Raw genomic sequence first — 22,312 nt, 5'->3', positions numbered from 1 at the left:
GTATCCGTATAATCTTGAAGAAACTTTGAACAAATTGTAATAATCTGTTTGATTGGAGGTCAGGAATACATTTATGGACGTAGATACGGAAACACACTTCTATTGACGTGGCCGAGACCATTGTGGTTGTACACTGACCACACAGGGGCACTGCTTTTCCTTCACCATTTTTTCCTTCATGATATGTGTAGGCTTCAACTGTTTATACCTCTGTACAATCCAGACATAGGAGGCATCAGAAAAAAGCAAATACAGCAAAACAACTTCATGACCTATTCAGTTATTAACTGCTTTGGCTAGTTTCTTAAGGAGAAATCACTTAATGTGAATGCTAAACTCGACTTATCTAACTGAAGTCGGGCATTTTGGAGCTGAGGAAAATACGCTCATTTGATTGCATTTGGAGTGGATATTATGGGGACAAGTCCCTGGGGGAAATATATGGGAGTAAAGCTCAACTCAACCATAACCTCAGATAAAGTCAAATTTACAGTCCATGTATTTTGGAATATTGTACAAAGTCAAAAGCTAGTAAATGCAATGGCATGTACTGTAAGCATAACCACGAGGACCAGTGCTGGTTACATGAACAAATATAATACAATGATAAACAACTTAACTAATAGATACCACCATAACCTCCCAGTTGATTATTTGTATTACAAGTTTTCTGAAATTATATTTCTACATGCAAATTAAGAATATTTTTATTAAATATATGATATATGGAAATATTTTCAGAATAGAAATCTTAACATTGGATAAAGCCATGATCAAAATTCTTGTTTCATTTTGTTGACATACAGCCAAAGGTTTTTACAAAAGGGATTTTGGATATCTCTTGTATCACTCAATAAATCATAAAATACTGTAAACAGAGATTTTTAAAAAAAAATCCTCATGTTTTTAGGAATAAAAGTAGGATATGAATGATACATGAACAACCCACAGGGGGAAAAAACAATATAGATACTTCAGGGAAATAGGGGGAAATAAGCTAACCAATAACCATACCATAAACAGTTGATTACTTACATTAAGACAGTTATTTTTTATTATTATTACAAGTTTTCTGGAATCTTATGTTTAAATATGCTAATGAGGCACATATTATGCTAACATTTGGTGAATTGGGTGAAATCTACAGACGCAAAGTTTAGTTAAATAAAACTCTAAATGTGTATTTTAGATGCAACATGTTATGGGAGCAAAATAACTCAAAATCTTTCAATTGACAAGTGCATCAAAAACAATGTGTTGCTTCTGGTGTCTCGGAAAAAAGTTGGGAAAATATCGTTCTCCTCGTTGACAGGTTTTACGGTAGTTTTATCTTAGAAACGGAAGTCGCCGTGACGACTTCCTTGGCAACAAAAAGAAGCTCTTTGGTGTATCTATGTAGCATGTTTAGCGTTAGCAAAATGCATCAATGGAAGAAGTTTTCTGAATTGCTTAATTTATTTAAACGCCCTTTTATTTTACTGTAAGAATTCATCAGTGTGAAGTTGTAACGAGTGACGTAGCGTTAGTGGAAACAATTCCAGCTCAGCTAACGTTAAGTGTAAAGTTAACGTTAGCTTGATAGCTAGCTAGCTAAGTTAACGTTAGACTTCGCACTGTTGACACACATATTGTATCTATGTTGTACCGCACCATGTCTCTTTGAGGGAATGGATTTCCGCCAGTGGTATTGTTCATTGCAGATATGCATCGTCTTGTGTGGACGTTTGGCTCGCGCAGCCACAGATGCAGGGCTCACTTCAAGCGTCACTCCCACTCCTGTTATTGGGGACCCTTTCAGCTCAGCGACCCCTGCTCCGGGCGGCACAGCGGCCGTGGACGTCACCAGTGTCGGCACCATTGAGGCGGTCACTCTGGCCACCACCCTGGCCTCCACTCTGGCCTCCACCCTGGACTCCACTCTGGCCACCACCCTGGACTCCACTCTGGACACCACCCTGGCCTCCACTCTGGCCTCCACTCTGGACTCCACCCCTGGGTCTGAAGCTCCCACTGTAGTCACTGAGGCGGCCCCTGCAACCACCGTCCAACCTCAGTTGACTTCAGAAGGTAATTTACACTACACCTGCCTCCTGTTATGTTTCCACTCTGCGTCTTTTGTTTGTTAGGCCAAGTAAGCCTCTTACCCTTGTTTTGATGCTTTGTATAAACAGGTTCTACCTGATCCATCAAACTGTCTCCCACTGTTTATACAGGCTAGACCCAATTTATTACTGTAGATCTATGCCTGCCCAACCCTTTCATCTGTTTTTCAGGCTCCCCTTTGTAAAGCCACAGTGCTTTTTAAAAATACAGTTTGTCTATAAAACCATCTTGTATTTGTCAGCTTTAAAATTATTTGCCCTTTATCTGTTGTGCAATGACAGTTGCCTATTGTAAAAGCTGCTGATGTTGAGAAACCATTTATTAACAATATATCAGATCCTCATGAAAGACTCTTAATTTGAGCTTCTTTAGTAAATATTAGTATTGATCCTGGTCCTTTACTTTCTTTTTCAAACCTTTTTTATTGGGTTTTGTAGGGTTATGCAATATTTGCATCAATATCAAACAATCGCTGTTTGTAATGTGCCATCAAGGAACAAATATAGATTCATAAAAAAGTGAGCAGCAACCCCGCTAGACCCAGAACAATAGATCTAAGTCCTTTCCAATACGGTCAATCGTCAGTACAGTACAGTAAACTTGTTGACATAGCTTAAGATTCTAAAGTGTATCCACTGTTTTCTAGCATCCTCTTGTTAAACCAGTGAACCTCCTAACATTCTGTAATTTCACACAGAATTGAAGTTGTCCCGACTGACTAACACAAGTCTTTTCTATTGTTTTCCAGGTTGTCTCTGTGATTTAACGCCTGATTTCTGTGACATTGGCTGCTGTTGCGACACAGTTGACTGTGGCATTGCCAACTTGAGAACTGTCTTCACCGGATGTCCTCAGAAAGCCATGTAAGTCTTCTGCACATGCTCTAAAAAGTATATAGCACATAAAGCAGTTTAGTATTTACATGTGTTATCTTATTTTACAGATCAGGAGTTTGCATTGAGAAATGGCTGATGTTCATGGCTAATGTGGATGCGTCTCTTGTCACTGTGACTGACTCCTTGTTTTGTGTCAGGCCTGAGGGTAAGTAGAAGTAATAAGGATATATTCATTTGAAATGAATTAACAATCATCAGTGCCGTCACGGGGGAAATCACTGATTATGTTACAGATCATTTTGTAAGAGCTAACAATGAGCAACATAAAAGGTATTCCCAACTAATGTAGTTAAAAATCTGCATCTCCCAACAGATAATGCAACCCAGCCCCTCCAAGCTCCACCGCAGTATCCAGGTTTAGGGGACTCGTACCACTTCTCACCACCAGCACCTACCAGCAGCAGCCACAGCAGAGGCTTCTACAGGGTAACCGGATATCATGTTTCTAAAGGGTTAAAAAGTGATACGCTGAATCGTAGAGTGTATCTTTAGTAAATTAAATGCGTAAAAAAAAGATGAATTTTTGTAGGTTGACGATGTCATCCAGACATATTTCTCCAGCTCGACCGTGTGGGGTCTCCTCCGTCAGCCATCTCCAGGGGCCGCAGCTGCATTCTGTATCAACAGCAACCCTGCAAGTAAGTTCACACCAAATAAAAAGAATGTTAGCTGAGATTCCCCAAATATTTTCAAATCCAGACCTGCCATCTCGGTTACGTTTTGTGCCAGGGACTTTCTCAGTAATTTAACTGAAGACCAATGATGTCCAAGCTCAAAGTAAGTCTGCAGGCATTTTCTTTAGTGTACCATATTCACCATATTCACCATTGTAACTCTGTTTTTCTAAACACCTTCTGTTGTCCTCTGCTTGCAGAGTTCTTGAGGTCTGAGTCTCTGTCTTGCACCCGCATGTTGACTCCTCAGTCGTGCACCACGGATCCAAATTTCAACGCCCGTTCCTACTTCTCTGACCTGAGCCTGATCAAGGTCATCAAGTCCTCATGCTTTTACGTTCACAAATACTGGTGAGAATCTCACAGCAGATAGGCTAACATCAATATTTTCTATTACAGGTTCCAACAGTTGAGACGGCACAGGTGTCAGACCTTCTGGTAAGTTACTGATCGTACATACAGCTTAAAGCCATACATGGTAGTAGAAGGAACAATTTCATTTTGCACTTCACATGCCTCAGCACACGTTTATCATCAGTCAGCCTACGATATCAGCATTTGGGGTTTCCTGACTCTTGTTTCAGATCCCAGTTACTCCTCTGTCTGACTGGCCTGCACCAAGTGAACAGAACAACTCATGTGTCAATGTGGTGAAAAATGTGAGTAGATACAAATTTGTGATTTTTTTTTTTTACTAAATCACAAATTTGTCAAACTAAGTTCTCCTTTTCCTGATTCTCCCGTAGGTTGAGTTTGTCATAGGATACACAGGCAGAGGGGAACTCACACATGTAACAGTGAACGTGGTCTTAGCTGATGTGGATCCAAATCAGTCTCTGTTGCAGACACACTCTGTACAGTTTGAGGTAGCCTGTTAAAGCCACAGATTGCATCACTAAATGAGCCACTGTATGGATTCAATCACTACGATAAATACCATTTTTCTCTCTCCCAGCTGGCCACACCCAGCTCAACTTCAGGAGGTCCAATCCCTGCTGTCGGAATTAAAGTGGGATCCCCTGTCATTGGTCGCTTTGATGGAGAATTGAAGCCTGTATCCTTACAAACAACATCATCAACTTCTCTTAAAGTTATTGTTTCATTCATCCAGCTAGTTCTGCGTCAATCAGGCACCATGGTTCCTTGACAGTGAGTTAGCTGAACACACTGGGGGTGTCACAGAGTGGCGAGTGTTCCTCTGACCCCCGCAGACGAGCACCCATCCTCTTCGCACACAACACCGTCACTGGCTGCACATACAGGTGAGTACGCTATCTTGCTTCGCCTTCATCATATAGTTATAACTGATGTTTCTTACATGAAGAGTAGTGGTGGAGTTGCTGAAAATGAGTCCCAGTATTAGAAGTTATGATGCAATGGTGAGTTTTATTCAGTCTTCTATATGTCACTTCACTCTATCTGTGTGCTGTTTAGCTCTCCGTCTAGCGACTGCTCAGAGCTGCGTTCCCACATGTACGGAATTCTGCAGGGTCTTGCTACTCCTGAGGTGATCGCCATGAACTCTGGTTCCCAACCGGACTGGACGAGAGTCATATCACAGGAATGTACTGTCAGCCTGCAGGTACAGCTGAATAACAAATTTCACATTTTTAAGAACGTTCCAAGAACTTTTGAGTGTTATGCTTTTAGAATGATCTGAAAGTTGTGTGCCTCTGGTTTGAATTTAAAAGCTTGTGTTATCCTATTTACAGTGACTTGTTTTTTTTCCCTCTCACAGGAAACATGTGAGTCAGGCTGCGTCCTCCCCAAGTCTCTCTCTATCCGGGTACTGTGGGCCCGCCAGGGTCTCTTAGACCTTCCTCAGAACTACATCCTGGGGGCCAAATATCTATTCCAGTGTCAACATTTCAAGGTAGGCACATAATATACTTCTCACTGTGAGGCCAGCATCAGAAATTCTTATTTCATGTGCAGCACACATTGTTTCACCTCTATGAAAATGTCCAAATACTCTCCTCCTGTCTTTTTTTCCAGTGTCCTACGTCGTCCCCTATTTCTCTAACCACTGAGGTGACGTTTGTCGACAGTACAGTTTACCCAGAACCCCCCAGGGGCTCGCCTCAGCCTAACTGGAAGTTTCCGTTTAGTTTCTTCACAAGAGGCACTGCTGAGCTAGATGGGCACATCGTCATTAACGGCAGTGTCACTGAGAAGATCACATGGGGTTTAATGCTGCTCACAGTACTGTTACTAACAGGATTAGAGTTCTTCACTAGGTAGTTGCATAACATTGGAGGAAGTAGTTGTATATAAAAGATGTAATTTTATTTTGTAATGCTTTTTTTACAATACAAAGAGGTATCTTTCCCAAGTAAAACAAATACCGCAATATATTCTTTTGTACATTTTCAGGAATAAATACATTTTTACAAGACATTGTATGAGTCGTCATATCACTGAGGTAAAGATGCATTTCTTGCAGACTGCTCTGCTTTTCTCTCTTCCTTTCGGTCTGGTTTGTCTCTGCGTGTTCTCCTCTCTTTTTGTCCTGTGTGGCGGACGTAGTTGAGGAGATGGACGATTGCAGCTGGAGTCATACCTTGCAAGCGAGTAGCAGCACCCAGCTGGAGGAAAAGCGTGGTATTAGTTTCATAATCCAAGCGGCTAAAAGAACAAAATGTTATTCGTAAGCAACAAATACTTTATACTCACAGTGCTGGGTCGAACTCTGTCCAAAATCTCTCTGACTTCCTGAGACAGAGACACCGGCAGAGATAAATAGTTTATGTCCTGAGGAAGAGACATGTTCTCCTCCTTCTGAATTCTCTCAATTTCTTTCTTCTGTAGGTTGCAGTGAGGCCTGTACACAGCTAAATGAGAGGAGACGTTTTTTATCGAGCAGGAATGAACTATGTTATGGTAGCTTAAAAGAACACAATATCAAAGCAACATTTTTAGGAAACGAGGAAGGGGAACCTCGTCTTCATGACTCCTTCTTTTCTGCCTCAAAATGGCGAAAGTAGTTTTTTACCTTCTATCTTGAGTCTTTGTGAGAATTCCATGTGAGGTGAAAAGCACTCTGGGAAGGCAGATGCCAACATTTCAAAGGACACGTCGTTGTACTGCAGCACGTCCATACCACTGAAAAAGAAGCCACAAAGTCAGGACCAACGGTCGACCACTTTTAACTGACTCTTGAGATTCAGCCGGGCAAATTCTGGTCCATTGCAGTGGTGTATTCACATATTTGTCACTCACGTCAGCAAGGTGTTCTTGTTCTCACTCATACGCATGTCGGGCAGTTTTTTTCTCCAGCTGTGGGTGGACAGAGCGAGAGCCTGAAGGGCTGCCAGTGCATCCTGCAAACTGTCCCTGACTCTCACAGCCTCCTGGTAGCGCACGGTGGACACACATCCCACCTCCTCAAACCCTGGCAGAGGAAAACGTTTATAAGAGGAGAAAAACAACAAAAAAAGCAGACGGTAGAACAAATCGTGGGACCCAGACACTATGCCTACCTTTCAGAGTTAGACGGAGGTCAGCGTTGTCCGGCCTTAGGGAGGTTCGAAACTCAGCCCGGCTGGTGAACATGCGGTAGGGCTCTGTAACTCCTCGACTCACCAGATCATCAATGAGAACTCCAATGTAGCTCTCTGTCCGAGACAATGCCATCGCAGGCATGGAGAGCGCCCAGCGGGCAGCGTTCACCCCCGCCCACAGGCCCTGCACAGACGGAAACAATGGTACTTGTGTGAGCATAAAGCAATGTGAGTTCAACAACATTTGCCACAAGGAAGAAGAATCTACCTACACTGGACAGCGAGGCAGAAGCAGAAGACTCACTGCATGTTGTATGACCAACAGTATTTGTATGAACCTTGAATTGCTAAATAAGGGGAAGATAAAAAAAAATGCAGCTACCTGTGCAGCAGCCTCCTCGTACCCTGTTGTTCCATTAATCTGACCGGCCAGAAAAAGTCCCTGGGTGCTTTTGACCTGCAGGGCAGGGCTCAGCTGAGTGGGACACACAAAGTCATACTGAACACCATAACCTGGAAAATATAAGAAACATCCAGTCAACACGGTACATACAGACTTTTCTATGTACTGTAAATCAATTGTTACTGTGCAGATCACACCACAGTGTACCAGGCGTGTGGATCTCGGCTCTGTGCATGGCCGGAATTTCTCTGATGAGGCGGAGCTGCACGTCAGGGGGCATGGTCATAGACAGACCCTGAGGGTACAACAGGTCAGAGGTCACCCCCTCGGGCTCCAGCCACACCTGGTGCTGTCGGCCTGGGAAGCGAAGCACCCGCGACTCAATGGAGGGGCAGTATCTGTGAAATACAAAGACTAGAGTTGTTACTTTTGAGTTTCAGAACACACTGTACAGTGTGTGTGTGTGTGTGTGTGTGTGTGTGTGTACCTGGGACCCTTGGCGTCTTCCTGTATGTGACAGTTGAGATGAATACTCTCCCTCACCACTCTCTCTACACCAGGAGTAGTATAGGTCAGGTAGCAAGGCAGCTGCTCTTCAGGCTGAAGAAGTCATTGGTTCCAAAATAAAAGTAGAAATTGAAAATAATTTAGAAGTCCTTTTGTTGACTAAACAAAATCTTCTACACTATTGAAACTATAAAGCTTTTCCTTTAGTACTAGTGCTGAAAGAACTTTACAGTGTAAACTCTACCTTGCAGTGTGTGTGTGTATTGAGGAAGCTGAATGGAGTTGGATGGCTGTCAGGGGGATGTACGTTCGCCAAGGAAAGGTCCACTGAATCCTTCACAATCCTGGGAGGGGTACCAGTCCTCAGTCTGCCTGTCCTTAGCCCCAGCGTCTCCCTCAGTGTCTGGGATAGCCCAGCACTCGATGGAGCGTCTCCAATCCGCCCCCCAGGGGACGTGCTTTGGCCCATGAAGAGGGAGCCAGACAGGAAAGTGCCAGTAGTAAGAACCACTGAGCTGGCTGAGATTGGGTGGCTTACATTTGCTGAGAAGTTGTCAAAAGAGGTGCAAAATCATGACACATGGTTGCCATTGTGTATTAATTGTTGTTAATACATTTCAAATAACTTGACTTGACTTAAACTGACTAATAGACGAGTAAAGATAAACTAGCCATTATTTGTAAGAACTGACTACTTAATTTCATTTAAACATAAATCCCAGTGTAGGATAAAATAGCTACGGTAAACATTTGTTCCCTACCCAAACGTATCCCAGTGACTCGGTGGTGTCCAGGCTCCTCTGGGTTTGGTTCTGATACCAGCAGCTCCTCCACTGAGCCCTCCAACACCGTCAGCCTGGGAGTGGACAGCAGCTCAGACTGAATGAGAAACATAGTTAGCGACAATTTTAATTCTGTCACAGAACAAAACTCGGAAAAATAAACCACATCAGTATATGAGATACCTGAATAAATTCCCGGTAGCGCTGCCGGTCCAGCTGGGCCCTCGGGCCCCACACAGCGGGGCCTTTTCTGCGATTCAAGATGGAGAAATGGATGCCAGCCCAGTCTCCTGCTCGACCACACAGCCCATCCAGAGCATCTATCTCTTTCACCAGCTGGCCCTTCCCTACTCCTCCCAGAGACGGGTTACAGGACAGGGCACCTGGGGGGATGTAAAGAGAGAAGGAATTCATTTTAGTGGGAAAAAACACTAGATTGGACAAAGAGAAACATTTTTGTAAAGAGCAAACGGTCTCTTTCTCTCACCAATGGTTTGTATTTTCTGTGAGACCAAGAGAGTCTCCGCTCCCACTCTGGCTGCTGCAGCCGCTGCCTCAGTCCCTGCGTGACCACCACCCACAATAATGACATCGTACTGCTGTCGGGCAAGGTGACTGGCACGTCTGGAAACCAGCGACAGGAAACTCTGCAGGGCGGGAGGCTTCTTTGTCAACATGTGGGATGCATAGCTGTAGAGTGAGGGTCAGACGGTCAGAAATGTGGACATTGTGACTCTTTAATTGGAGCAGAACAGAGTGAGGGCAAAGCCGCTTTAATCTTTGGTTCAATAGAAGTTACTTGATTCCTAAGTAGAAAAAAGTAGAGTCAGTCATGCTTCAATAGTTTAATACAATTGTGATTTAAAAAAGTGTGGAGGTATTCATGGTAAGATTTACCAGTGCCCGTACATTTCAATGGTTCCTTATGAAGTGTTACATTGTTGTTGCATCAGGTCTGATATTTAACAATTCTTTTGATATTTAAAATTAATTTATGATTAAATCTAGTGTGATTGGCATGCATTTGAGCCATGGTTCTCTATGAAAGACGATCCTAACACCTTTCAAGCCTTTAGGGGTGACTATTTGACATTAAAAAAACATATTTTTACTTAAATGATCAGCATATGGGTTACTTTCCACTCAACAGCACTGGCCAAACTGTATACTCCTCATTTCTGAGTGTTAATATCATAGCATGTAAATACCCGTTGGAGATACAAACTCCACGTATATTTTAATTGGATCAGAAGATTGACAAATCCTTTCATATGTAGGCTTACACCTAACAGTTCTTTGTACGTATGTATGGGTTCATTGCAACTACTAAATCACTTCCGAGTATAAAATTAAGGTCTACTTACGACTTCTTTGGCAAAGGATGAAAGCAATCTTACGTTTAATGACCAGAATGATGTCAGAAGAAACCAAGATTGAAGATCGTTGAGGAAATGACCAAATCCCTGCTATGTAACACAAACGCTGTTAATGGAGGCTGCCATGTTGTCTGCAGCTTACAGTCGTAATGACTGGTGTATAGACGCACTGACAAAGTTGTTTTACTAGTTCTAGTCGGTTTGCCTAGGCTTTGGCTGTCCTTTAAAGTCGTTGATGAATGCATGAATGAAATAAAAAACAAATAAAAACATAAAGAAAGCAACAGCAACATACGCACGAATAGGCGGAAGGTGAAGGTGGAATTCATAAACATCAACGTAATACTTTGTAGGCAAAACAATATTTATGTTTTGCTTGATGGCTGCCACGTGTGCAGTAGAAACCACACATTCTTGTTTATAACAGAGACAAATAAGGATGAATCAAGTATCGATTCAATGCACACATCATGCCATATGTACGCGCGCTCACTAGTAGGTCAAAGGCGCACGCGCACGTTAACGCCCCCTCCCCCTTTCAGCCGGTTTCCAGTCAGCCGCGCGCGGATTGAGTCAAGTGAACCTACCGAGAGGTGGTGTTGACCGACCGCAGCAGGTTTTCAGTAAGAAACCTGAACAATCTAACTTCCTTAAGTAACTGACAGTAACGCCACGGCCTTCTCTTTTTAACGGAAGGGTTAGCGGTGCCGCAGTCAAGGCGACGCGACAGAGAGAAGAAAGTAGATCCCGGAGGGAAAGCGCCCGAAGTGAGCTTGAGGATCAAAGCTAATGCTAAGCTAGCCAGCATTGCTTAATAATTACACGGAAACTCGTGTCATTTCATTCCTCGCTTGCTTTGACATAACCGCTGTGGTTATAAAGTAGATAGTTAAGGGGGAGTTGATAAGTTATATGTTAAGTTTAACTAAAATAGCGAGGTGTTTTGCCTTTACATTCTAGGCCACAAGCGACTCGTAGTCACTTAGCAAGAGTAGCGTTAGCTCAGTAGCCGGTCTCATTGAGGTTACACCGGCTCTGCGGTCTTCGGGACAGGCGATATCGCTAAAGATCGTTAGCTTTCAAAGCAAGTGAAGTATCAGTGTTTGTAAGTTAGCTTAACCGTACAATTGGTAGTGTCAACGCATTTTGCTTTGCAATGCTGAAACAACAGCAGCAACCCGGCTCAGGCGGGAGAAAAGCGTCCAACGGAACCTCCTCGGGCCCCGGTGTGTCTCCTCCAGTCAGCGGCATCAACAGCGGCAACAGGACACCGGCCGGGAGGTAAGCGGGCTGGGGGCTTTCTGTCGGGACAGTCCGGGGATTGTCCTGGTACTTGTGAGGCCTACCGGTTAGGGCGCTGTGTGCTCAGTGGGTGTTTCTCGGACGTAGAGCCTCGCTCTCTCTTCAGGCCAATGAGATTAGTTCTTGTTGGATTGAAAGAGGCTGTGGACCAATGAGTGCCCGCATTGAATCGAAGATTATAAAAAATGAGGTTGGTCCGGTTTGGTGAAAGCGTTGAGCAGCAAATCGGCATACATGCTATTCAAAGTTTATCTGACCGCTCAGTGCCAGTGATGATTGAACATGTTTTACTTTGTAAGAAAGCCTGTTAGACAAACCAAACAATTAACATGTTGAAAGAGGCTGTGGACCAATGAGTGCCCACATTGAATCGAAGATTATAAAAAATGAGGTTGGTCCGGTTTGGTGAAAGCACCAGGTCGTAAGTGGTGTAAGTCACAGAGATGCGTGTTTACTGAACTCGTGCCACCCTCGTCTCAGTCTTTGTTTTGTAACCGTGTGTGACTAACACTGATACCTTCCCATGTGTGTATTCTTCATGGAGGAGTCACTTAGTATCAAGAGTGATCTAATCACATCGTTCACTGTAGTCAAATTAAAAACTTTGTTTACTCTAAGCCACAAAGATGGAAGGTGCATGTGGAAGCCTGGCAGTAACTCAATACAGGTAGCAAGTATCTGTAAAGTAGACATTCATAGTAAGTTATTCTAGAGACCAAGTATACACTGTAGAGTTTCAGTGCAGTAGGAATGCTGATGTGGGAACTTGTTAGGCCTCTAAGTAAGCTTGTCAACGTCTCCTAACCAAACTATATGTTGTATGTATGTGTAATGTGACACTGCCTTCACAGGCTTTGAAAACAAGTTATACTCCTTGCGTTTCTGAGCAGACCTATTTTAACTGTGCTGTTTTCCACAGGAATCGGACTTCTGTAAAGCCATCATTCCAGTCGTCTCCTGTGAGTATCCTGAGAAAAGTTGGGCAGCAAACAAACCACATATTGTGCAATATTGAAGAAATGTCTTTTCTTTAAGTCACAATCCATCACCATCTTGATATATTTGAGGTGTAATCGCATACGATTTTCATTTTTAGAGAGGCCGTCAGCATTTGTGGGTCCCTGAAGTGATCATTATTTTAAATGTACGGATGTTTTTTTACTCCTGTGTTTACAAACATTCCTGATGTAAAACACATTGTATATAATCAGAAACTGTTGTGTGAGTGAAACTACAGTCAAATGTAATCTGATACCAGGATTAATCCTCTGACGACAATCTATATGAATGGGTCAGAACCTCAGTTCGGGATAGTTTGTCACAGGCCTAAGCGGTTGTCCCTGCCCTAAAACGCATTAAACCATGTTTTTTTTAGATGCAACACTGTGTGATGGTTTTTATGTCATGTCTTTGTGTAACTCTGCTTGATGATACTTAATATCTTTTCCTATCCGCAGGTGTTCGAGGGAGTGTACAACAATGCCAGAATGCTTCACTTCCTCACAGCTGTTGTCGTAAGTCATTTGGCTTGTTATCAATGTTCTCAGAAACATGATTTTTCTAGAAAATAACTGCCTTGCATGGTTAAAAAGCCTTTTCCATACGACTCCGGCATGTGAGAGGCAGGCTATGCATCCTGTGTCAACGCTACCCCTGAAAATATGCATAATTAATCCACAAATGCTGTTCCATTTTTGGAAGTGTTTCTTATCTAAATAACAATTTGTTTGTGTCAAACTTTTCTGGTGACGTCTCAGGGTTCCACCTGTGACATACGAGTGAAGAATGGCAGTGTATTTGAAGGCATATTCAAGACTCTCAGTTCTCGGGTAAGACGCTAACATCATGTACTTCCCTCTGCCAATTCAATGAAGCACTGCAAGTAATTCTGTCTCCATTAAGGTGAACCTTTCAAGGGAAAAAATGGTGTTGTTTTAAGTCATCCTGTGCAAGCTCACGCAGTCCTCCAATATCATCTTAACGTTTGGTCCGTAGTGCGAGTTGGCTGTGGACGCTGTACACAAGCGCAGTGAGGAGCAGAGCCCAACATCACTTCTGCCAAGGAAGGAGGACATCACTGACACGATGATCTTCAGCCCCTCAGACCTTGTGACTATGATCTGCAGAGACGTTGACCTCAACTTTGCTACCAGAGGTACAAACAAAAGGGCCTTGTGTGAAGGTTAACATATGATTGTGTTCATGCTTAGAGTGTCCTTGATTTAAAGTACATTGTTTTGTTAGGCGAGAGTATTTTGAATTGCTTCCTGGCCATGTGGGGCAACAGGGGAGTGAAAATAATTGATATTCTGTAACGTGGTTAAAAGTAAACGATGATAACATAATGATATGCAATTTTACATTTTCAGACCCATATGATGCTGGCTGTAAACAAATCTGGCCAAATTAAACACTCAAAGAATGTTTCATCTTTTTTTTTTTTGTCTTGGATTTTAGACACCTTCACAGATACAGCCATCAGCTCCACTCGCGTCAATGGAGATCACAAGGATAAGGTTTTGCAGAGATGGGAGGGAGGAGACAGCAACGGAGAGAGTTACGATCTGGAAAATGATGCAGTGAGTCTCTTTAACGCACACTTAAACACCAACATGTCCCATTCTGAGCCATTTGATATTGAGAATCTGCCACTTCAGGGTCCCAATGATACCTTTTATTTTCTTGATGTTACAGCTGCACAGTGCACACTTGAAATGCATTCAAGTCATTAAAAGACATTAAATTCGTCTGTGCATGAAAGCATTGTGAGTAAAAACACTTGCGTGACAGTTGAACGGAGGATCGGTTTGTGCTCGGTTTAGCTGATACCAATCAGTTAAAACATGCCTTGATCTTTGCCTTGATCTTGATTTTCTCTATTAATCTCTTTTTTTGTTTTTATTTTTCAGTCCAATGGCTGGGATGCCAATGAGATGTTCCGTTTCAATGAAGTGAAATATGGAGTCACGTCAACATATGATTCCAGCCTTTCCATGTATACGTAAGTTTCCAGAGGGAGTCATTGGGAAATATTGCGGGTTTTGTGCATCAGGTTACCATTGCAGCTGGGCGGCAAACGGCACCCTGAATCTTTCTTTATCCCTCATTATTACCTTTAAGTCTGAATATTTATGACAATATAATCATCAATGTTCCAGTGTGCCGCTGGAGAAGGGCAACTCTGATGTGTTTCGTCAGAGGGAGGCACGTGCCGCTCGCCTGGCCAGTGAGATAGAGTCCAGCCCCCAGTATCGCCACCGTGTCGGCCTGGAAAATGATGAGGGCAAAAGTGAGGAGGACAAATACAGTGCTGTGGTGCGGGACGGCAACGATCGCGAGAGGGGCCGTGAAAGCCCCCGCGACAGAGAGCGCGAACGGGGCCGGGACAGCCCCGGAGCCAGCACCAGGTGAGAGGGGCCGGTCGTTTTGTGGGCATGCAGAGACTAGTTGTCATCACGTTTCTATGCACCAGGCAGTGCTGACGGTGTAGTATCTCTTACATCTCCTGCTCTGCCTCTGTGTGATGTATCATCTGTCTCTTACAGGGAGGGCAAGTACATTCCATTACCTCAACGACAGAGAGAGATGAACCGGGAGCGAGCTGAGAGAGGTCCCGGTGGTCCTCCACCCCACAATCGTCTAAGCGGAGGTTATCGGTCCAACCCTCCATCCTCCTCCTCCCCCAGACCCCCACTGCCCTCTGCTGCTGGCCCCCAGTCTGGCATCTCCCCCTCAGAGAGAAACAGCCCCCTGTCAGGCCGAGGTGGAGCCTACACTCCCCACCACCCCCAGGGAAGCCCAGGCCCGAACACACCCGCCTCTCAAGGAGGACCAGCACCCACGCCAGCCTCTGCTTCTGCTGCTCCATCTCCATCCAGCCCCCCCGCCCCACACGGACATACGGTCCCTCATTCCCACTCACTCCCACACTCGCTGTCTGATGCTGGCAGGCCTGTTAATGGAGGTCAGTGTTTAGACAGCATCTTTGCATGTTTCTAAGGCGGTAGGAATTGTGATAAACTGTTTTTTTGCCCTTTTCAGTCTCCAGAACATCTCCTAAAGCCCAAAGACCTCCACAGTCGAGCAGAACAATCCGTGCTTCAAACTCGCATGCTCAGTCCACAGGTACCTTCAGTCAACTGCTGTTACAAAATCCTCTTCTATATTATTGATTGGTTTTTGCCTAAAAGCTTTATTCTTCACGGTCTTGTCCTTGCAGCTGCTCGTTCTCCTAAATCAGGTTCTTCCCAGGACACGCCTTATTTGGACACATCGTCTGTCTCCATGCCTCCCCATAAGACGTCTGGCCCCGCCCCTCTCTTCCCCGTCGATGGTACTGTCTGACTTCTCGCCTCCTGTTTTATAGCTTAGATTTTGAAATCAAAGTCGATACCATTTTTCTATGACGACGTGATCTTCATGTGCCATCACCCCGTTGCAGTACGCCGCAGCTATCCAAGATGGAATCTAATGATGAATTATTGCTTCAACTAATTAGTTTGTCTCGTCTTTACAGTGAATGAGATCCTCGGCGCAAAGGAACGCGCCGCCGAGATCCAGAGCAGCACAGAGGACGGCAAGAATAGTAAAGGTGTGTTTATAAGACTAATGATACGTTTTGAGAAATTAGGCTTTTAGTTTGACTTGAAATCAGAAGATATACAATCCACTTGTTGTTGCATTCCTTGTATGTTTTTGAAAACATGCCCCGAGTTTGCCGGTTCCAATTTTTCACATTTTGATTAACGTTTGTTTCCTCTCCTCCACCAGCTCCCTCTGTCCAGCAAAGGTCGCAGATTGAGGAGCTGCGTAAATTTGGCAAGGAATTCAGGGTAAAAGCTCAGCTTCCTTTCCACGGAGTGTGAAATTAAAGAAGCTGTGACCTGAGCCGTCACTGATGTCACACGAGTTCTTTAAAACATCACTTGTGTTTTATTCACTGGGGTGTAACCATTGATGTGTTTCCCATGACATTGAAAGTATCTTCTCTTCAGTTAATGATTTAGATTACATTTAGATGCATACATTAGAGCACATTCATCTGTCGCCTCCGTCCCTCTTTACCTCTCTTTTATTTTCAGCTCCAGCCGAGTGGAGGCAGCTCAAGCTCGCCCAGCTCCCCAGCGACCGCTACTCCACCTGCCGTCGGCGAGGTCGCCCAGCCGTCGCCACCAGACGCTCACCCTGCTTCAGAGCCCAAAGCTCAGGCTCCGGCTCCCGCTGCTTCCCAGCACCAACCTCAGCCTTCACCAGCCCCCGCTGAGGACGCCACCAAGGACGCCGCAGCTACAACAAGCGCCGGCACGGCACCCGTTTCAGACAGGCATTCGCCAGCCAGGACCCCAGGGAGCGAGGAGGCCAGGTCTGAGTCGACAGAGGGCGTGGCAGAGTGAGTTCTCATTGTAAACCATTTGATTTTGTTTGCTTATGTAATTGTTAATGTCATTTGTAAACACTTTTTCCCCCCCATATCTTTTAGCCAAGTAAAGAAATCAACCTTAAACCCCAACGCTAAAGAGTTCAACCCTATTAAAGCTCAAATGCCGATGGTAAGCCAAGTTACTCCTGCTAAACCCGTGAAATGTAAAAGCACTTTAGTAATCACAGAATGTGTTGAAGTGGAATCAGAAGTATATAAATAATGATGAATACTTATTGCAGCTAATATTTTAGTGTTGCTATATTGAATAATAAATGATAGAGATGCACTGCTTACGGTTTTCAGCTGATCGGCCGATCAGTCTCATGTCTCTAATTTATTTTATTTTTACGTCAGCCGGCAGCGGCACACACACACAAATATAATAATAAATACAGATTATTTTCACACACAAACAACATTTATCATTTTAATTGTGTTTTTTTTTTAATACAAGTAACCACGACAGATAACTAATTAAAAGGATAACAGAATTGTTGACAGTTTACACTTCGGAAGGGTTGCAATAAGTTTTCAGAATGGTGGTTTAAAAAAAAAAAAGTTAGTCTGGAACCGTACTGTCAATTATAGTGTAAAGGAATCGTCAGGTCAGACTTTTAAATAATCTGAATTGGTGCGTCTCTAATGAAATGTTGAGTCCCCTGTGATTGGCTGAGTGACGTGCAGATTTAATTTACCTCTGGTTCTGTTGTCGTACAGACGAAGCCCAACACTGCGCCCACCCCTCCTCGGCCAACTCCTCCAAGCCCAGTGGTCCTTCAGCACCCCGGCGGACAGGGTCCACTGTACAACACCCCCTACCTCTCCTACGTGTCGCAGATCCACTCTGTGCAGGTACGTGAGCAAATCAACGGTTACATATTTAATGCTTGTGTTGTTTTAAGACATGGAAACTCAACAAATGTGTAGCGCAACAGTATAATTAAAAGTCCTGATCATTTAATTTGAGCTACAAAAAACATTTATTTCCGTCATCGATTCATTTTGATTATGCTGATTACTTTGTCTATAAAAAGTCAAAAATAATATTAAAATGTAGAATCTACGGATGTATTTATATTGTTTATCTCTAAAATATGTGACACGTCCTCAGTGGGCAAGTGAAGGAATGTTGTGCAAACCTGGAGATGGCAGAAAAAGTTGCCTTCAGACTTTCAAGCCTGGCAACTGTGTCTTCCTAAAGCAAGTCTCTGAATGATACGATACCTTTTGATATTCCAAAGCGTGTCGGCAGAGTCGAGCTTAGATGTTAGAATTAGATGGTTGTTGCATAACCGGTCAAATAGACTGAAGTTAAACAGCTTGAAGTGTTGCGGATGTCTTCAGGGTTGACAAAACCACTGAGCTAGCAAATAGTTTAGGAGAGCAAGTCAAAGCTTTCCATTTCACACCGGTCCAACTCATCCTTATATTGCCAACTCAGTATTTGATGCCCAGTAGTAAAATATTAAATTAGCCATGCTAAGTCCACCCTCCCATCTTGCTGCTCATGAATTGCTTTTGTCCTATTTTGACCAGCTGCCTGCTCATACAAACGAGGTTTTAGGCAGCTTCCTTTTCTTACTAGTTAAATAGCTTTTGGGGGAAGTTGTTCCTTATCCAATGCAAGGGTCTGAGGACAGAGGGCTTTGTGTGAATTGTAAAGACCTCTGAGACAAATGAAATTGAACTGAATTGAATCATTTCTGTATTTCAGCCCCCACCAATGTACCAGTACACCATGTCTACAGTCAGCCAGGGAAAATACCCCAGGACCAAAGGTAAAAGCAGCGTTTTTAATTCTTAATTTACATTTTCACAAACTGCTTCCTAAGATGAATGTCCTGTCGGCTCTTGTCAAAGCCAGATATCTATAACCTGTGGGACAACAGTGCAGTGACATTTGCTGAACAAAGTGTAAGTGTGTTAAAGCTGTAATGTTTATCTCGTCTTGATGATGCTTTGCGTCCTCCAGGCCAAGTAGTGGCGCAGCGTTCTGACCACGGTTCTTCAGCACCGCCCATGATGCAAGCTGCGTCAGCAGCTGGGGCCCCGCTGGTAGCGTCCCCCTACCCTCAGTCCTACCTCCAGTACAACCCTCAGCAGTACAGCCAGCAGCAGGTCATCCAGGCCATGACACCCTACCCTGGACAGGTAGGAAGCCTGACCTCTGACCCCTTTATTTAATTCAGGGTTTAAATCCGTGTGAAGCAGAGTGTTTGCAGTAGCATTAAAATAAACACAACTGTTTTTCAAGTCACTTTAAGCTCTTCTTCTCCCTCTTCAGCCGATGTACTCCATGCTGCAAGGTGGAGCTAGGATGATAGGTCAAGGTGGGGGTCCCCACCCACAAGCCATGGGACCCCCAGGAGGCCCCCAGTTCTCTACACAGGGAGACGGATCTCAGGGACCACAGCAGGGCATCTACGGTGAGTGGACCCAAAAACAAAATATCTCTATGCACTCTAATGTAGAGAGCGCTCCGATATTCTGAATTTAAGGTTGTACTGCTCCAATACTTTATCACGATGAGTCATGTCTGTACTTCTATTGAGAGTCTTACATTCTATGTAGTAAAACAACAGTATAAAGCATCATTTTCTTCTTTTTTTTGTGTAGCTCAACAGTCCTTTGCCCACCACTCGGGTGCAGTTCATCAGCCCCAGCCCTCCATCACCCCGACAGGCAACCAGCCCCCTCCCCAGCACGCTGCACCGAGCCCTGGACAGGTGAGATACAGGACTGCATGGAATTCCCCAAATATACCGAAACACTTATGCTGTGTCCCAATTCAGAGTCTAGATTTCTAGATGAATTGCATTGTAACAGACGGACAAGCCTGGGCCAAAATTATACTCGTCATATGAAATCATTCGGGGAGGTGGTGGATCCCAGTTATTGAGATTAATCAATTATCTCTTGACTTTGTGATCTCTCCTTTCAGAATGCCCAGTCAGGCCCTCAGCCCCAGTCCCTGTACCACTCAGGTCCCCTGTCTGCACCCACCCCACCCAACATGCCGCCGGGCCACACGTCTCCACAAGCCTCTTACCCCATTCAAGGCTACAGCATCCACAGCCACCAGGGTATCCCACAATCGTACCCCCTTGGACAGATAGCACAGGTATGATACAGCCATCACTGCAAATGAGAGCATGTGTGAAATGAAAAGAAAGTTGTATCTTAAACTTGGTTTGTCAATCTGCTGCCCCCCCCCCCAGGCCCATGTACAGGGAGGCATGTCGGGTCCCCACCACTCGGGGGGCCACGGTCAGCCCCAGTTAGTGATGTTGCAGCCGCCTCCTCAGCAGGGCCCCGGCTCAGTGCCCCAGCATCCCCAGCATGGACCACAGCAAGGAGCACACCAACACTTTTACATAGGACATCCACAAGGTACGAGACGTGAAAGCAAAAGCCGTCCCTTGATGCTGTCTGTGGCTTGAAGTGTAGCATTTATAGTGTTTTCTGTTTCCCTCACAGCAATGCAGGTTCAAGCGCACCCTGCTCCCTTCCACCAGCAAGGAAACTAAACCCCATCTACCCTCCTCCCCACCTCCCAAACTCTTCTTAGGAATGAGCCCCAACATCCCCGCCGCCTGCTGGATGTTGGCCCAAACTGAACGCGACTCATGAAAAACAAACTGAAAGGATCGTACAGAAAGTCACGCAGCAGCGTGTTCTTCTGCAACATTCTTCAGTAACAAACCTCGGTGTCGCCGAGGACCTTTTTAATGCTAATGATGGCCGACCCCTGCTGCCATCCTGCTCTTCTCTCCAACTTCTTCCCATTTCAGAGACATGAGGCACCTTGCTGGGCGGACGAGTCGGAGAGGAAAATATACGGATGAAAGACGGCAGCAGACACCATCTTCCAGCTGTGTGTTTTTAGCCTTGTACCACGACACACACGGGAGACAGACAGTCGTGGGATTCTCACGGATACAGCATGAAAGGAGAGGGGATTTTTAGCAAATCATTTCACTTTTTTTGAAAAACTCGATCCAGTAGTAGAAAACCCCCCTTTGCTTCTTCTCTCCTCTAGGAAAATATAATTAATAAAAAAAATAAAAATGGACAAGACAAAAAAAATATTAAAACAACAATGGCCAAAAAAATAAAGTTTTCAACTTAACTTCAAAGCTTTGTTTTAATTTATTGTATCATTCATTGTACTTGTTTGAGTGTTAGTTTTCCTTTGCACTGCATCAAGCGGTTAACATCCATAATGAGACACAACAACAAGAGCTCGTTAAACATTTGCTATTATGTCACGCTGACAAAATGAAGTAATTACCTGCGAGGGGGATTTTTTTGGATTCTCATTAGCTTGAATTTGTTCCACTCACGCATGTTAATTTAAAATGGTCACTAGAGGGAACCCTCTTTATACACCAGGTCCTCGTTGCAGAAATGACTCTTCTTTGGGTTAGTGGGGCACTCTGCTTTCCCTTCAGGCCAGTATGACGCCACAGCGACAGCTCTCTAGATCGATGTACCACAGGCCGTGTGCCCTAGTTTCCCCTCAGTGTAAGATGCTGGGACGCAGTGTGTGTGTGTGTGGCGGCCTTCTCAGTGCGACAGGGCGTAGAGCTGCTCGGCGCTGCGCTCCAGGCGGTCCCGGTACTCAAGGTTGGAGTAGTTGCCTTCAGGAACCCCTCGGGTGCCGTAGAGGAGACCCCAGCAGCAGCATGCAATCACTGCTGTGCTGTCACTGTCTCCTAGGAAGGAAAGGAGGAATAGAACTTCACATACTGAGATGTTTATGACATACTATACTCTGACTTTTTTTTATGTGCATCTATCTGGTCCATTCGCGTGAATGTGATATCTCAGTTACTCTTGGAGCGAATTTCTTCAAATTTGGCACAAACATCCACTTGGTCTCAAGGGGGAACTGACTAGAATGTTGTGGTTAATGACAATTTCACACAATGTATTATAAAATAACATTTTGGGCAGATGGTTATGTAAAGTGCAACATAACTGGTTGGTGGAAGCCTACGACGGCGAGGTGGTAATTGCTGGTTATGACGTGCTATACTCTGGCATTCCAGACTTGTTTTCCAGCGTTTTTTTATAACTTATTTCAACATGCTATAGCATGACGTTTTTGACTTTTTACGACATGCTATACTATGACTTTTTCATTTCAAAGTCTTAGTATAATGTCATGAAACACAAGTATTACATCATAAAGTGTTTAAAAACAAAGTATTGTATGTCATAAAAATGTATAAAAAGTCAGCATTTTTTTTTAAAAAGTCAGTGGGAAGCCATGAAATAGTTATTGTATAGCACGTTATAAAGAGTCAGTGTAGCCCCTGTCTTCAGAGACCAGGCTCCATCGTGG

At 44.2% G+C, this 22,312-nt stretch overlaps 4 protein-coding genes across 7 annotated transcripts in view; 2 read left to right on the top strand and 2 right to left on the bottom strand.

The window, feature by feature from the left end:
- Positions 1-1,383: 1,383 nt before the first annotated feature.
- On the top strand, positions 1,384-6,066 carry LOC142951841 (tectonic-3-like). The gene is made up of 14 exons (XM_076093680.1): positions 1,384-2,067; positions 2,852-2,966; positions 3,047-3,144; positions 3,313-3,425; positions 3,529-3,637; positions 3,874-3,986; positions 4,073-4,111; positions 4,258-4,332; positions 4,420-4,539; positions 4,629-4,727; positions 4,832-4,935; positions 5,108-5,255; positions 5,412-5,546; positions 5,669-6,066. The coding sequence occupies exons 1-14, from the start codon at positions 1,668-1,670 to the stop codon at positions 5,912-5,914; spliced, it is 1,914 nt and encodes a 637-aa protein (XP_075949795.1). The 5' UTR covers positions 1,384-1,667; the 3' UTR covers positions 5,915-6,066.
- Positions 5,938-11,612, bottom strand: mto1 (mitochondrial tRNA translation optimization 1). 2 transcript variants are annotated; one of them, XM_076093678.1, is made up of 13 exons: positions 10,263-11,612; positions 9,353-9,555; positions 9,049-9,248; positions 8,845-8,962; positions 8,328-8,626; positions 8,064-8,176; positions 7,784-7,974; positions 7,556-7,686; positions 7,153-7,357; positions 6,893-7,064; positions 6,666-6,775; positions 6,347-6,504; positions 5,938-6,258 (listed from the first exon to the last, which is right to left on the bottom strand). In XM_076093678.1, exons 2-13 carry the CDS (start codon positions 9,540-9,542, stop codon positions 6,088-6,090), a joined length of 2,058 nt encoding a protein of 685 aa, XP_075949793.1. In that variant the 5' UTR covers positions 9,543-9,555; positions 10,263-11,612; the 3' UTR covers positions 5,938-6,087. The 2 variants fall into 2 exon arrangements, with proteins under 2 accessions (XP_075949793.1, XP_075949794.1); XM_076093679.1 differs by having other exon boundaries at positions 9,353-11,612.
- On the top strand, positions 10,799-21,101 carry LOC142951839 (ataxin-2-like protein). Of its 2 annotated transcripts, none has more exons than XM_076093677.1 (23): positions 10,799-11,522; positions 12,463-12,502; positions 13,001-13,057; positions 13,301-13,372; positions 13,539-13,698; positions 14,001-14,122; positions 14,453-14,544; positions 14,702-14,950; positions 15,089-15,507; positions 15,585-15,668; positions 15,763-15,876; positions 16,060-16,134; positions 16,314-16,375; positions 16,625-16,932; positions 17,023-17,092; positions 17,683-17,817; positions 18,680-18,743; positions 18,938-19,116; positions 19,250-19,391; positions 19,582-19,691; positions 19,907-20,086; positions 20,184-20,355; positions 20,534-21,101. In XM_076093677.1, the coding sequence occupies exons 1-23, from the start codon at positions 11,398-11,400 to the stop codon at positions 20,593-20,595; spliced, it is 3,093 nt and encodes a 1,030-aa protein (XP_075949792.1). In that variant the 5' UTR covers positions 10,799-11,397; the 3' UTR covers positions 20,596-21,101. The 2 variants fall into 2 exon arrangements, with proteins under 2 accessions (XP_075949792.1, XP_075949790.1); XM_076093675.1 differs by having other exon boundaries at positions 20,443-21,101.
- Positions 18,654-22,312, bottom strand: part of adprh (ADP-ribosylarginine hydrolase) — a 45,895-nt gene continuing 42,236 nt past the window's right edge. For both annotated transcript variants that reach the window (XM_076093683.1, XM_076093682.1), the window contains one exon: positions 18,654-21,680. In XM_076093683.1, the coding sequence (XP_075949798.1) occupies positions 21,532-21,680 (149 nt within the window). In that variant the 3' untranslated portion in view covers positions 18,654-21,531. The remainder of the gene's footprint in view (positions 21,681-22,312) is intronic.

Source organism: Anarhichas minor, unplaced genomic scaffold (genome assembly GCF_050575085.1).
Source record: "Anarhichas minor isolate MPS153535 unplaced genomic scaffold, ASM5057508v1 ptg000017l, whole genome shotgun sequence".
NCBI classification, from domain to species: Eukaryota; Metazoa; Chordata; class Actinopteri; order Perciformes; family Anarhichadidae; genus Anarhichas; species Anarhichas minor.
Note: the sequence above shows the minus strand (reverse complement) of the source record. Positions and strands in the feature narration are given on the sequence as shown.